We start from the raw sequence: 15,700 nt of genomic DNA on the forward strand, positions 1-15,700 counted from the left end.
TTAAAAATCCCTACAATTTCTTAAATAGAATATAATAAACAATCGCTTATTACTATATATATATATATATAATAATAATACGTATATACAAAAAAGGCAAATGAATTGAATAAATAACACTAATGTATACGAGAATAAAATTTACAATTATATCAATAAGAATTATGGTTGAATTAAGCAAATATCAACCAGTCTTAAGGAGCATTTAACTAGCGAAATTTCTCAGTAAAACTTAAATATTATAAAATATATTGTTTCGTATATATTTAAAATGCATTCTCATTGCTACACGTTAAATTGCAATTTTTAATATCAACACTTGGGATTATGGTTACACTACATTCAAGAGAAATATATATAATTATAATGTATTATTTTGTTTTTAAATTATTTTATTTCGAAAGATGCAATTGGTACATGTACAAAGTGTATCTCTATATTCTGTCGATAATATTCTCCATAATTATAATTGTTATTATTCAAATGTTAATGAAAAACTATCATTCTATTAATAAAAGTCTTTATTTATAATCCAAAAGTTCTATTATATATGTATCTGAATAGTATACATAGTTCGAAAAACTTGTGGCTTCCAATACTAACAAATCCAACTCGATAAACTGAGTAGAAGCAATCGTTGTAACAAGTAAAATAAATTAAAATCCTTACAATTCATATTTTAATTTTTGGTTAATTGATAAATGCGGTTCAGTGATACAGGAAGTCAATAACAGATAGAAGTATGAATAGTGAGAGGTTTAAGCTAATAAACCGCAACGCCTTTACAATTTATATGTAATACAGATTATCAAATTCCTTGAATTCTGAAACTCTTAACATGATAATATTTCATAAACTATTAAGTTGCAAAACATTTGAATTAGAGTTAAATTATTTCCACACTTGTTTATGAAAAAAATGTATTTTAAAATTATTTTATATGTGTATAAAATATTATTTGTTTGGTATTCTTAATATGTCTTTAATTAATAATGTAGTAAAATAAAATTCATTCAATCGGACAGAAAATATATTTTATATATATTAATATTGATATTATTACTATTAATATCAATATGTTGTCATAATTTTATTATTATTTCCTTAAAGGAGTTTTTTTATACTTGTGTTGAAAATGTATATGGATCTTGTATATACATATATACATTTGTTCATATACATTCATATATATTCATATGCATATATACATATATACATATGTACAAAATGTATATACATTTTATGAAAAGCAACTTATAAAAGAATAAAATATAATTGTACAAGCTTTTCCATTGTACATAGTATTGATTTAAACTATTAAATATGAAAATAAGTAGTAGATTAACTTTAATTAACTTTAAAATATTTCCTAAATTTAATGTTTGTAAATATTTTCAATGTTTGCATAGTATAATTCATCGTCAATACTTCGAATTTTATATTTAATTAAGATTATTTAAAAAGTTTAATGTTATTTAAAAAAATCCTTTGTTTTATAATTAAGATTCCATATTATGCAATTATATTTGATGCATTTGTAAGTAAATACGAAAATTAAAAAAGAAAATTTTATTATTAATTATATATTGATAATGGTGAAAAATGATAATATAAATGACTGCATCTTTCTTTACTCCATGTATAAGTCTGCTTCGTATTTGACTAAAAATATAATAATTTTAGTAGAGTGAGCAATTTCAGATCACTTAAAGCTTAAGGAACAATGAATATTCACTGATCAATCCAGCAAATTGACTTAGAACTCATAGTGGACACCTGCATACAAACATGTATCGATGCATCGATTATTTCTCACATTACCGCCCACGACAAATCTTACATTATATATCTTATATTATATAATTAATTTTATCGATGGTCTGTTTAAAAATTTTGTTATTATATTTTCTGGTAGGCCAAAACATGAACTTGAACGTAATATTAATTGGCGATATTACATCACATTGTAGATTCTTACTTTTCGAGTGAAACAAAGAACAATCGTTATTATTACGATCTCAGTACATACAAAGCACGTCAAAGTAATACAGTCGAAGCAAAACATCAACGAAAATGATAAAATATAATACATAAAATAAGCATATTTAAGAGCAATATTTTTGTTTTCATTGTCCTCGGGTTACATACTTATTTATCCTTGGAAGAATTACAAGGTAATGAGAATTGTATGATAATTGAGATATTATTTTTTTAAAGTAATGAAATATTGTTCGAAAAGTACTCCACTATTATTTTACTAAACTAAGATGGTGGTGTAATAAAGATTGTTATTGCATCTGCAAAATGAAGTTAATCGTAGATTATTAAACGTTCGATATTATTTTATATAATTCAAATAGTTTAAACACATTGTATTCTATAATTAATTTACGAATTTATATTTACGCGCAAGCGCGCGCGCGCACACACACACACACACGCGCACACACGCACGCACATTTCAAATATATTTTAATTGGCTATTTGAATTTATTTATTGTATTATAAATGAAGTATATTTAAGATTTAAAAAGATTTATTCGTTGATAAACAAATACAAGTTAAGCCTATTACAAGTTAAGTGAATATAATTATTATACAATAAGAATCATTTTTATATAATGTCGTGGGTAGAAAATTTTATCCATAAGGCATTAATAGTTCAAAATTATAATTCAACCTCGTTTAACAATGATTACAAAGTTACTTCCAAGGATTGAGCGTTTATATTTATGGGTTATGACTGAAGATCGGACGGCGCTACTCTACATTACCGACCGAACCGTTGATATGTTCAAATGTTGGGTGTAATGATGGAGAATCGAGAATAATTAGTTTTGCTACTGAATATACTTATAGATTGTAGGTCGTCTGTAGTCGCGTGACGTTTTACAGAAGTTTATTCGTCAAATTATGTTGAAGCGATTGACCACCTATTAAAGTGCTGGATGTGGTGATAAGCATAGCTGCTTAATTTTGTTGCCACGTCCGGTGCTGGTGTTGATATTAAGCTAATGATGAAAAGCGGCTTGCCTAAACACGCGTATCATGATCCCCTACACGTTCGTTATATTTTCCATGTGTGTATGTATATATATATATAGTTTTGTGTTTGTATAAAGAAGACCGGTAAAGTATGTAAATGACGATTTATTTAAGCAGCTCATGGCTGTGTGCTTGTTGACTTCTTAACAAAACCAACGATTCGACGAAAATAATTTTATGATATTTATACTCATACGTAGATTTTTTTTATTTGATTTTATTAAACATCAACAATTTAGCAAATTAATTACAGTCCTTGCTTAATCTAGATAAAAAAAAATGTCTTTAAATAATTAATCATGAAGATAGATTTATAATAAGATAAATAATTGATGTGCCTTTTTAATAAAACGCTTTATATATATATATCAATGTAGTGTATAAAATATAAAAGAATAATCAAGTTATTATCAATAGTAATAGCTTTGCAATTCAGTCGATATCATTATCATGCATCTGTAAAAACGTTCTGTATCATATTCGTTTTCCTCTGAATCGTGTATGAAAAGTCCTCGTTTGGGGCGTTTCATTTTTTGTAAATTCTGCAGATCCTGAAAGCATTTTATATATTTTTATATGTTCTTACTTTATTAATATTTTTTATGAATTATGAAATTTATCATTTAAATTGCATCAATAGAATATTCCACTTATTATTATTAGTATTATTACTACTACTGTTACTGTGAAGGTAATTTTATTATAATTTTTGTTATAATTATAATAATATTACAATAATAATATGCTTATTATTTTTACTGTGATAGGAAATAATATGTAGTTAATAATTTAAAATATATTAATACTGTAAGATAAAACGAAAGATATGTAAAAACGAAAAGAAACGCCGTTGGTTCTTTTTTTGGTTGAATTATTCAAAATTTTTGCAAAAATTCGTCACTTAATATATTTTCCTAATTTATATCTTATTTTTAATTAATTGTAGTATTTAATAAACTATCACATACTTGGATAAATTATTCGTTAATAATGTAATGATTAAATTAGTAAAAACAAATATGGATTTATATAATTAATGAGAATCGGGAATATATATGTATATAGTTTTTTTTTTTTTTAAGCCGCATGATTATACTTTATTTTCAATAAAATAAAAAGATAATCTTTATTTGAAAGAGTGGAAAACATGAATTAATTCGATATTCCGTATCACGCCATCGACTCGGATATTACATGGTAAAAACTGCCAATGATGTTGCAGATAAACTCATCTCTGTATCCTTCCGTAGATTAGATTTTTTTTATGTTTAATACTAACATTGTTTCCATATGTCCCTTATTTAACTTTTTCGCGGACCGGGAATATCAGTAAAGTTGCCAAAAAATTTTTTGCCATTCTCTTTCACTAATATTCAAGTATTCATTTGGCCAAACATGTAGTTTCGTTCGGGTTGAATTCCTTTGAGTTCACATCTCCACATTCATTATTAATCAAATTTTATCCAGTTATAGTTTGCCATACGGGCACTGCCGTCATTCGCATTTTGATGAATTCGTGTTATTTTCAGTTTTTGTATTTCATACGGTGTATTACCCAAACACAAACACAAACACAAACACAAACACATGTATATGAGCATATATATATATATATATATATATATATATATATATATATATATATATGTGTGTGTGTGTGTGCGTGTGCGTGTGTGTGTGTATGTATATGTATATGTATATGTATATGTATGTATGTACACACGAACATACACAAGCATACTGCGTGCGTGTTTGCAGGCATAAAAAGGTTGAAAATCATTTAATGTAATATGTCTTAAAAGTAATGACATAAATAAAATTACTAGATTCCGTTTTGTTATATAAAATGTCCATATAAAATGAGTTTTATGGATTTATAAAATATTTTTAATTATATTTTTTATTTATTTTATATTTTAAATTCATTGTTCTTTTAAACATAAAAAAAATAAAATATTCGTTTACTATTCACATCAAGTTAACAGAGACATATTTGTAATATGTGGCAAATATAACATTTCCAATTTATAAATGTTTATTTATATATTTCAACATTTTTTTCATATAAATTATACCATCATTTTTAATGAATGACAAATTTTAAAGCTAAATAATAATATAATTTATATTTCTAAATATTATATTGATGCTGATTCTATTTATAATGAATTAAATTTCGAATTTCTTGTAGATATTTTTCAAATACGTTCGGCAGAATTTTTAATGTATTTCTTTAAAATTCACTACGAAACATAAAAAATGAATTTATCTACATTAATCGAAAAAGTTTTTGCAAAGATTTTTTTTTTTTTTCAAACAATGAAAAACTTTTGATTTCTGTAAAATAATAATTTATTTCATTTCATAAATTTCTTATAGTTAATTGATATATTGACATGCAAATTAGATATACTTTTCATTTGCGACACACAATGATGTAATTTCATATCTGTATCGGCAGTGACTACGGATTCTTAATTTTCTTTCATTAAATTTAAATTAGTATTTAATTATTAAAAAGCTATATAAGCTTTATAGCCCGCAAGTATATAACACATATGACGAGAATTAAACATTACGAGAAGTAAAAACTATTGACTATCATTGGATACTATAATATTGAAATAATCATCAATGTAATTGTGCAATTGATTAACATCAAACTGTCATCGCATATGATGTATAATATAAGGATTTGGCTCTATTTATAACTGGCTTGAACATTATAGTCAAATAAGAAATTAAACAGACTTCCCTAAATGCTACACGAAGCCAAGTATGTTCTTATTATGTTACATGGTGTTCCAAATATCAAATAACAAGTTAAAATAGTAACATTATAATTTTATATAGTATAATACGGTAAGGTGATTTCAAATTTTCTAAAATTCATAAATATATTTCAATACTTTTGTTTGCATTTAATCTCCATTTATTATATAAATATTTAATTATTAGTTTTTTAATATTAATAGAAAAAGTTTATAAAGTATTTACGTATGCCTTTTACACAGTGCAGCATCTTAGCAAACTATTATTTCTTTTAGGGTATCTAATCACTTAGAAATAGCTGTTGTAATTTAACGTTGTTCCTACGCATTTAACACAACGTTCAGTCAGGCAGTTAAAAAAAAAAAAAAACACTAGATAAAAAAGATACAGATAAGTCTTTAGTGAAATAGAAAAGGGGAGTGTATACATATTTAAGTACAACGTATAGAAAAAAATGAAAGGAAGAAATATTTATAAGTGCATGATAACAGCTTATCTTTTAGAGACTACACCTACTCAACCTCAAAATACACACAAAGTCATTCCAAAAAAGTATTAAAATGTAATGGATAAAGAAATTAAAATAATATTTAAGATTACCGCTCATTTTTAAGGAATGTAAGTTTTAATGAAAATATTAATTTAATCCGAGTATGCGGATTAGGATATTATGGCATTCTATATATTATATGTGCAATTCGTGTTTTTATTTCTTTAATTGAGCCTCAAGCCGTCTGTATTTATGCGTGAACAATCTTTATCTAAATCAATTTGATAAATGTAGCCATTTATTCATAAATCAGCACAAAATAAAATTAAAGAGTCATAATTAGTCATTATGATAAATTCGCTGTATAGCCTAAGCAAAATTTATAATTTAAAAAATAATTTATGAACTATTAATGATTAAATTTCAATATGTTTATAATGGATATTTATTATTCGATATATTTATTAATGAATTTCTCATTTTTTACTCATCTTTCATATCTCATAGCTCATGTACATATCGATTATACGGCAAGAGAAAGAAAGACTTTATCTCAATAAGTAGTAGTTTTAAGATTAAATTTCGTAAATTCTTAATAAAAATTTGTACTTTACTTATAAATTAAATATTTATGTATTCATTTTTTATTAAAAATTTTTATCCTTTTTTTGCAGTAAATTTCGTACATTGGCATTCTATTATAAAATATATATTATTTTATTATTATGTTTGTATGCTTTTCCTAATGACTATACTATATTGACTGATCGTTCATTATATGTCGAAAATTCGGCGTAATCGCCTGCAAAATACTAATAGTTAGCGGACCCTTTAAATACATCCTTTTTAAACACTATCGTACTACGAATAGGACGATTAATAATGTTCGAGCAAAACTGTAAAAAAAGCTCATAAAGCAAAGTTTGCAGGGTCAATGGAGACACGCAAATACTGATAATACGACTTTGTCGATGAACACTAACGAGGACCACTTAATTGGATGATTTTCACCCATTTAAAAGCGATATTTAATATTACGGACAAAACTTTTTGATTTATTCCTTACATTTCATGATAAACAGGGTAGTTTCAGAGCCATTATATTCAATTTAGAGTGGCATTACTTTAATTTTATACTAATAAATATTTAGCTATTTCGTAATTTAATATTGTATCAGATTTTAATTAATATAACTGTGTTTGATACTTTGAAACAAAACAGCGAATTGGATTAGACTAATAATCATAAAGTCTTGATGCCATCATAATGATAAAGGAAAAGCTGATTAGCGATCAATAAGAACGATCGTCAATTGCTGAATGCTATCAAAGCTAAACGAATAAACCCTACAAAGCAAAATTATTCACAAAATTAAGCACAAGATCGACAAGGTGTATTATCATCCACTCCCCCAAAATCAGATGAGAAGCTTCGTTCGTTGCAACTGTTATTTATAATTGGGTAATTGAGAACAAGATTTAAGTCAACATGTTATTATCGTATGTTAATTATAAAGGTAACCGCGGCTTGCAAAAAAAAAAAAAAAATAAATAAAAAAAAAGAAAAAAAAAAGAAAAGGAATTATAAAGAAAAGTAAGGGAATTTATATTAACGTTAAATAAATCAAGTATATAGAGTAAGACAGTAAGTGAAGTATAATAATTTATAAATAATTTTTTACCGAGAGAACTATAAGATTTGGCGGCGTAGTTGCATTTTGACCGCGTCTGATGGCCGTAATGATGAGTGTCAATAAATAACCACCGAAAGCCAAAAATGAGAGGGCCGTCACAGTTAATTGAAAAATCTTGGATATTTTCGAATCCTTGTTCTTCTCTCCCCAATCCTCGTAACGGCGAATTGACTTGCTGCCCATTCTTCGTAAAGGCATTGACTTTGGTAAGGAAATAGTTGAAAGCATTCTGCCTTCTGAGCCAGCATTGTTTATATTTGGACCTATACAAATGTTTCCGTTTAATAGCATAAAAAACAATGTAATGTCAAATGTAATATACGATGTTTTTGAGAAAAAAAAAAAAGAAAAAAAAAATGTTGAAAGAAATATAATGCGGCCACAATTTATAGTTATTGATTTTTATTTTTTGTTTGGTTTTTTTTTTTCCTCTTATACGAAAATATCTATAGAAACGCTTTATAAGGCTTCTGATAATTAATCTTAACGGATTTTATATGTATAAAAGAGTAAGTAAAAGCTAAAATTAATTTATCATACTAATAATAAGTGAATTGAAGCATATTGAACAAATATAATAAAAATAACACTAAAGAAAAATGAAATCGATAATACTTTTGCAAGATTGAACTTGTAATGTTTGTTTAAAAGTTGCGAATTTACATTTCAAAGATTTTAAATAACATGAAAAGTCAGCTACAATATATTGTTTATATTATATATTTACAAAAACATGTTTTTTAAACACAAAATAATAAAGAAAACAGAATTCAAGCTCCACAGCTTCCACATCAAGCAATAGAGAATTTTCAGCTCCAAAAGGCTGATAACTTAATTTATAATAAATGAGAAAATAACATTGAGAAAGATCGATAAGTTGATATAGAAAAGCTGTACGAAATTGACTAAAATGAAAGAAATAGAAATTTATCAATATTGCTAAGTAAGAGCTAACTAAAACTGAACCGGATGAACTTTTTCTTTCAAACAAGAAAAGGAAATTCAACGTTTCATCCAATTACCCTCAAATACAATAATTGTGCATAATTATACAATATTATTATGTATAATACCGTTATTATCAACTCATGAAATACTTTATTAATAATCTTATTCGAGTTTAATAAAATTGTAAAGTTGAATTTTATAACGAATACCAATTCATCCAGATTCATTAATATTTATGCAAAACATTGAAAACTTAAGCAGTTTATCCTCTATGGAATATATCATTTTGGCAAAATATTTCATTTGACAAAACATCCAACAATTACATTCGCTTTAATTCTTCATATTTATTTATTTTAAATTTACTAATAATACACGCAATCTATAGAGAAAATTATTTTGTAGTAAAAGTGCACACACACACACACACACACACACGTATATATATATAAATTTTGCTGCTGTTAAACAAAGTACAAAATATAAGCTGCTTGATGATTTTGTAATATTTCCTAATTTTCAGGCATTTTTTATTATAATCTAACTAAATAATAAAAACAAATCAGATTTGTGAAATATTTTTACATAAAAAAATATCTCTTAATATCTACTAATATTATAATTAAGTCCGAGCAATAAAAAAAATTTATTTAAAATAGCATTAAGTTTATTTATTGAATGCAAAAATTTATTTCTTCTTTTTTTCGCTTAACATCAACAGAATAGAAAAATAAATTAAGAATTGTATGTAAAAGAGGTTTGATGTAAATATCTTTGTCATTGAAATTGAACTTAAAAAACTTTAAAATACCTATATTTTCATTCAATTGTTATTTTAGCAATTTGCGAAGTCTCGAAGAAGTCTCAAAGAATCTTTTAAGCAAATTAGCTCAGTTTTATCTCAAATTTTGAATTGCAGATTTAAATTACATATATGTGTAACTAATATTATTTTTATAATTAGCCATTGTATATAAATTCGTGTCATCAAGTGAAAAATTATAATTTAGTAAATATGTCAAATGATGATTAAATATTTTTGACAATCATTATATGTTATTCGAGTCCTTTGTTATTAGTATTTTGTTTATTCCACTCTCTTCATGACATTATTATTTTTTGTTTTAAATTTCAATTAATTTTTTTTTTTATCGGAAATTATACAGTTTGTATATTATATTTAATATTAAGTACACTTTAACGTTAAAGCAATCTGCAACTGTTTACTTATTGGTTTTATTATAGTTAGAAAATTTTTATATAATTTTGTAAGCGCTAGCTATCGTTGAATGATTTTTGAAATTTTCACTTACTTTGTTTCGCAAATGATAATTTTATTTGTATTAATTTCTCAAGGGGTAGTTCACTTAAACTTCGAACTTCATGTAGATGAAGAGGGATGGAACTAATATTCATCGTATAACATAATAATGGAAATATGTACAAAATTAATAAGAAATGACTTTTCAACCCCATTGCTCTATTGTAAACGTAACAATTTGATATAATTCGTGAAATTTGTAATAGTCAAAGATCGGAAAAATACGAGAACAAAAAAAGACGCTAGTAGAAACAGAAAATTTCATGTAAAAAATGATAAAATAAATGATTAAGAGACCGTTACTGAACAAACGCGACTTCAAACTGAAGCAAAGGTGATAGAGACGATGTAATTAAGCTTCCTGCATGAGCAGTAGAGCAATAAGTGCAGACACCGACAAACGTCACATATACATAGGCGGAAGAAATTTTACTAAAATAATATTCACTATAATTATAGTAATTTTGATTGTTTTCTTGGGTGACACTGATTTTAAGAGAGTTGACAACACTTTTGTAGTTCTACTGAGAACGTCTCTCCAGCAACATGTCACCTTTCATTTTTTTGCATTGTACAATTTTCATTTTAACGATATCGTCCATTCTTGCTATCGGTGAAGGTAAATTTATTATACATTATTATTTATAAATAGTTTAATTGAATAAGTAGACAATATTTATTATGTTGCATTCGAATATATTTAATATTCATATCACGGGAAATAATAAATTTTTCGAACGTATATTAATTGGTCGTTTATTCAAATAATATTTTTCATTTATGATGATCAGCGTTTCACTATTTTCTAATGCAATCGTCAACTCTTGTAATAAGAACATTATACAAAAAATGAAAAGTAAATTATGATTATGTATAATTCTATATCAATCGCGATAAAAATATTTTAGGAATGTTCGATAAAATTAAAGCTGGCTTGCAAAATGCTAAAAACTACTTGGAAACAGCAAGAGATATTGCTGATCTAGTCTCGGAAAGTTTAAGATTGAAAGAGACTGAAAATAAACGAGGGGCCAATGCTGATTTCACTAATGAACAAGGAAATAAGCCATTTGAATTAACGAACTTAATGAGCACTTTTTTTCGATTCTTAGGATTAGATACGAAAAAAATCACCGCAGTCACTATCAATAGTTTCATTTTCTTCGCTCAAATGGTAATGAGCCTAATTTTATTTTTATTCATAACGTCTACAATGTTCATCATCGTTATGTATATAAATAACTTAAGTTTATATTTTTGCAGATAAGCGAACTTTTTAAATTAACTCCAAAAGTTGAGCATTTCGAAGATATGGACGAAAATAGGGATCCAGTGGACCTAGTAAAATTGATTACAGAAAGTAAAAATGAGAAGGTAATAAAAATTATTTAAATTAAATATTGCATGAGCTTAACTCTTTAACATTGAATAACAAGACCTAAATAACAAGACACCTTTGTCTTTATGTTTATGCAAAAAATATAGTTCATTTCAATTTGAAAATACAAATTAATAATAAAATTATAATATCATAATGAAGCATTAAGTCACATTTGCAAATCTTAGCCATGTGTCAATTATAAAATATATTAGAAGAAACGTTTCTTTTAAATTATTTATTGATTTTTAGTACCGATACAAAGTTTAATGAAAAATACACCAATTTCGTACAACAATTGAATAATGTTTCGAGTACATATTAGTTTCATTATTAAAACTAAAAGAAATTGTAATATATATATATATATATATATATATATATATATATATATATTTCTTTAACATTTTTATGATTTATTTACATTATATTTCGAGACTAAAAATGCAAAATATTACATCAAAACACAAGATTCTTGATTGAAAATATCAGTGTCACCTCAAGCTTAACGTGACATTAATTTTATTGGATACGAGTTTACATGAATGGTGGTAAAAAAATTTCTTCTGTATTTTCACATTTTAATTGACTTATTATTTTTAATTTATTTCACTTTGATCATTAATAATATAGTTATTTATCTACATAAAGCATTATTTTAAAAATATCATGTCAATTATCCGCGTACTATTTGTTACTTATGGCAATATTTATGTTATCTACAATTACCTCAATTATTATATTAATTTCATTTCGTTATATTTTTATTCATGTTTTTGTAGTAATATATATATATATATATATATATATATATATATATATATATATATATTCCAAAAAATCACTATTTTAAATTGTGAATTTTCATTATCGCCACTGTTTTAAGCAATTCAAATTATTATATATTATATCCTGCTGGCAGGATAAATGAATCTTAAATACTTTACCTATTGCCAATTGAATATCCTGATTAAGAAGCTCTAAATATTATTAATAACTAATACATTTCGAAACTTCGATAATTCTTAATCTTTCATCTTTAAAAAAAAAAAAAAAAATTACTATTTAAAAGGCCGCTAGGAATTTATTTACAATTCCAAAAAATATTCATGGCAATTAATCATTAATTAATACTTTCAGATTCAAAATCTACTGAGGCAAGCCGAAGACAAGGGTTTACCAAGCCAACTGATGGAGAAAGCCGACTTTGGAAACTCACCGTGCATAAAGCTTTTACTATGTAAATTATCTCCTATTATTTGGGCTGCACAAAAATCATTAAAAAATGGTTCGATACGTGGTCAACGTGATATAACATCATGGCTACCTTCCAAAAATCAATTTGAAACTTACTCCGATACTTGTGACGATAATAACAATGATTGTCCCATGAATTTCAATATATAGCAAATTATTTATCATTTTGTCATTATCGCATCCTGCTATTTATTTATTTATTATACTTCAATTTTTAATACTATTGCATTGTTAATATAATATAAATTTTCACTGTTAAATTAATTATATAGCGCAGATCTTTTCAATTTACATATACTATTAAGAATAATAGAAGATAACGCGATATTTAGAGGAGGAAAACACGAAAAAAAAAAAAAAAACGAGTCGATCTAACAAGACCTTCAGTTTTCTTGATAAATATTTTTTTACTATCTAAACTTGCCGATGAATGCTCATGCATTTCTTTATTCATTTTATCCTCCTATCATAATCGTAGCGCGTAAAAGGTTCCTCGCGTTACGTCACAAATTGTATATGTGTATATATATATATATATATATATATATATATATATCTATATTTATATATATATTCGTGTGTGTATATGTGATTACGTTCGTCTTAATATGGATATATGTATAAACACTATCCAATATACGTTGTTTCAATTTAACAAATAACTAATAAGTAATACTTATTTATATTGTAATATAAAAGAATTTATAAATTTATAAGGAAATTATATATACAAATTTTAGAACAAAATATATAATAATTAAATCATGTTTCAATCATAAAATACGAATAGACATTTTTGACATTTAAATAGCCTCTTAAATATCAAAAATAGATTCATTTCTATATTCTCATGAAGACATGAATGAAAAACAATTGCGCAACGATTATATAAACATGACTTTTAAAAAAATGTAAAAACCACCTCATTGATGAAACGTATCGTAAAAGCGAGTTTAAAATCATATTGAATAAGCATATTTTGTATCGATAAATCTATTTCTGCTCAATACACTTAAAAATCAATGTATGGAAAATGATCGTTTTTAAACTCTTTTAATTATAAGTAAATGGAGTCTTTTCCTCTTTTACTTTTCTTTCTCGCCTCTAAGGTGTAATAATCTGTTTACCTATTCCACCTCTCTCAAATACTTTCTTACACACCCACCCACCCACACCTACACACATCATCATTACTATTAAATTATTATATAATTTTTATGTTTTTATATACCCTCTTATTTATTTGAATGCACCGACGGTACCTTCTTACATATAATTCTAATAATAAGCTACGTATATAAGTAAGCATCTATGTGTGGTCACATGTGCACGCGTGTGCGTATTTAAGTTTAAGCCATGATAAATAAGTTAATTCAATTAAAACAAAAAAAAACTCAATGCCAGTTCATGATTAAATCGTACTCATATATATATATATAAATACATATATATATGTATTAATCACATTTCATATGAAATATTAATTATAATTACGAAATAAAATAAAGTTATTAATTAATTTTGCATAATCAAAATCAATAATTCCATGTGTAATATTTCATTATAGTAATAAAATGAATGAAATATAATTATATAATTAATAATGGTAAGGATAAAAAACTTAATGAGCAAAACCTGTGTATTTCACATGATTATCTCCAACCATAGAGATTGCGCACGAGATTGTTTAGGTGGTCATACCATTCAAGACATCTCAGTATTGCACAAATATAGAAAAATTCGTTTACAAGATACAGTCTGCAAAGACATCCATTATAAAAGTTAAATCTCTACTATAGTATAAAAAGGGGAGGAGCTTCAAAAATTCCCAAGGAATCAAAACTATAGGAGTTGTAGATGACTTTTTGGTAAGGTTAGCAACCTCATTGCTTATCTACGATACTTCATTTCTGTATTGAATTGTTTTAGCTGATGCTTACATAGAACAATAATTATATATTACTTTGCTTATTTTCTCATTGCTCATTTAAATCAATGAAATTAGTAATAAAAAATAATAAAAAATAAACCTTTAACTCAGGATCAGCTCATTTATTATTACCCTTTTGAGGTGAAATCGTTCTGCCTGCATTTAATCCATAAATATTTTCATTATTCTCTTGTTCTTATGGGCAGTGAATTGATTAAACAATTTTCCATAATAAATACATAACAAAATTTCGTCGATTTACTTCGGTAAATAATTATTATTAAGTCTGTGTAAACGATTTGATCAGTTCTGTTTAAATAGTTTAATAATTAAATTAAAATAAATTAATAAATTATTTAACTCCACTTCTATATAAACTGATTAGCATTAAAGTTCTTAGTATTTTAACGTACGTCAATTCCTTTTCTTTTGATTTTGATATATTAATAAGAATTTTTTAAATACGTCCGGCATAGTTTAACGAGCAGCTTTATATAATTTTTAAGATACACCATAATTCTCGGAAGATGCATTAAAATTAAAATAACCTATCGAGCCTGATGATATGTTCGTAAGTAGGTAAAATTATAAATTTTTATATTTTTATAAACCATTTGTCAACCATTGACTATTTAACAAAGGGGATAAATTTTAAAAACAAGTCAATATTATTATTAGTTATTTTTTTTTATCTTTAGAAACATAGTCAATATTTTGAAACGGTAACTTGAAATCTGTGATGTGCTTATATCCAACTTAGTAATTTACACATTTTTTCGGGTAATGGGAAAATTTGCACGCAAACAGATAACACTACATAAGAGATGTATTTCTAGATAAAAAAAAATGAAAGAAAAAATCACGC

The 15,700-nt window shown here is 25.3% G+C and overlaps 2 protein-coding genes across 2 annotated transcripts; one reads left to right on the forward strand and one right to left on the reverse strand.

The window, feature by feature from the left end:
• Window positions 1–3,455: 3,455 nt before the first annotated feature.
• Window positions 3,456–10,379, reverse strand: LOC105359970 (uncharacterized). The gene is made up of 3 exons (XM_011496741.1): window positions 10,263–10,379; window positions 7,990–8,264; window positions 3,456–3,596 (listed from the first exon to the last, which is right to left on the reverse strand). The coding sequence occupies exons 1-3, from the start codon at window positions 10,363–10,365 to the stop codon at window positions 3,456–3,458; spliced, it is 519 nt and encodes a 172-aa protein (XP_011495043.1). The 5' UTR covers window positions 10,366–10,379.
• A 437-nt stretch (window positions 10,380–10,816) lies between these two features.
• On the forward strand, window positions 10,817–14,857 carry LOC105359971 (uncharacterized). Its single transcript, XM_011496742.1, has 5 exons — window positions 10,817–10,889; window positions 11,179–11,444; window positions 11,534–11,644; window positions 12,789–13,032; window positions 14,835–14,857. Exons 1-5 carry the CDS (start codon window positions 10,817–10,819, stop codon window positions 14,855–14,857), a joined length of 717 nt encoding a protein of 238 aa, XP_011495044.1.
• Window positions 14,858–15,700: the final 843 nt, after the last annotated feature.

The sequence above is a fragment of the Ceratosolen solmsi genome, unplaced genomic scaffold (assembly GCF_000503995.2).
Source record: "Ceratosolen solmsi marchali unplaced genomic scaffold, CerSol_1.0 scaffold29, whole genome shotgun sequence".
Lineage (NCBI taxonomy): Eukaryota > Metazoa > Arthropoda > Insecta > Hymenoptera > Agaonidae > Ceratosolen > Ceratosolen solmsi.

What these genes read in the sequence shown, in the direction of transcription:
- LOC105359970 (XM_011496741.1), bottom strand. Translation starts at nt 10,365, where the DNA reads ATGAATATTAGTTCCATCCCTCTTCATCTACATGAAGTTCGAAGTTTA. An exon ending in ATTATCATTTGCGAAACAAA is followed by an intron (nt 8,265 to 10,262) that starts GTAAGTGAAAAT and finishes ACATTTGTATAG; the next exon opens with GTCCAAATATAAACAATGCT. An exon ending in CAAATCTTATAGTTCTCTCG is followed by an intron (nt 3,597 to 7,989) that starts GTAAAAAATTAT and finishes AAATGCTTTCAG; the next exon opens with GATCTGCAGAATTTACAAAA.
- LOC105359971 (XM_011496742.1), top strand. Translation starts at nt 10,817, where the DNA reads ATGTCACCTTTCATTTTTTTGCATTGTACAATTTTCATTTTAACGATA. An exon ending in CAGAAAGTAAAAATGAGAAG is followed by an intron (nt 11,645 to 12,788) that starts GTAATAAAAATT and finishes TAATACTTTCAG; the next exon opens with ATTCAAAATCTACTGAGGCA. An exon ending in TGACGATAATAACAATGATT is followed by an intron (nt 13,033 to 14,834) that starts GTCCCATGAATT and finishes GAATTGTTTTAG; the next exon opens with CTGATGCTTACATAGAACAA.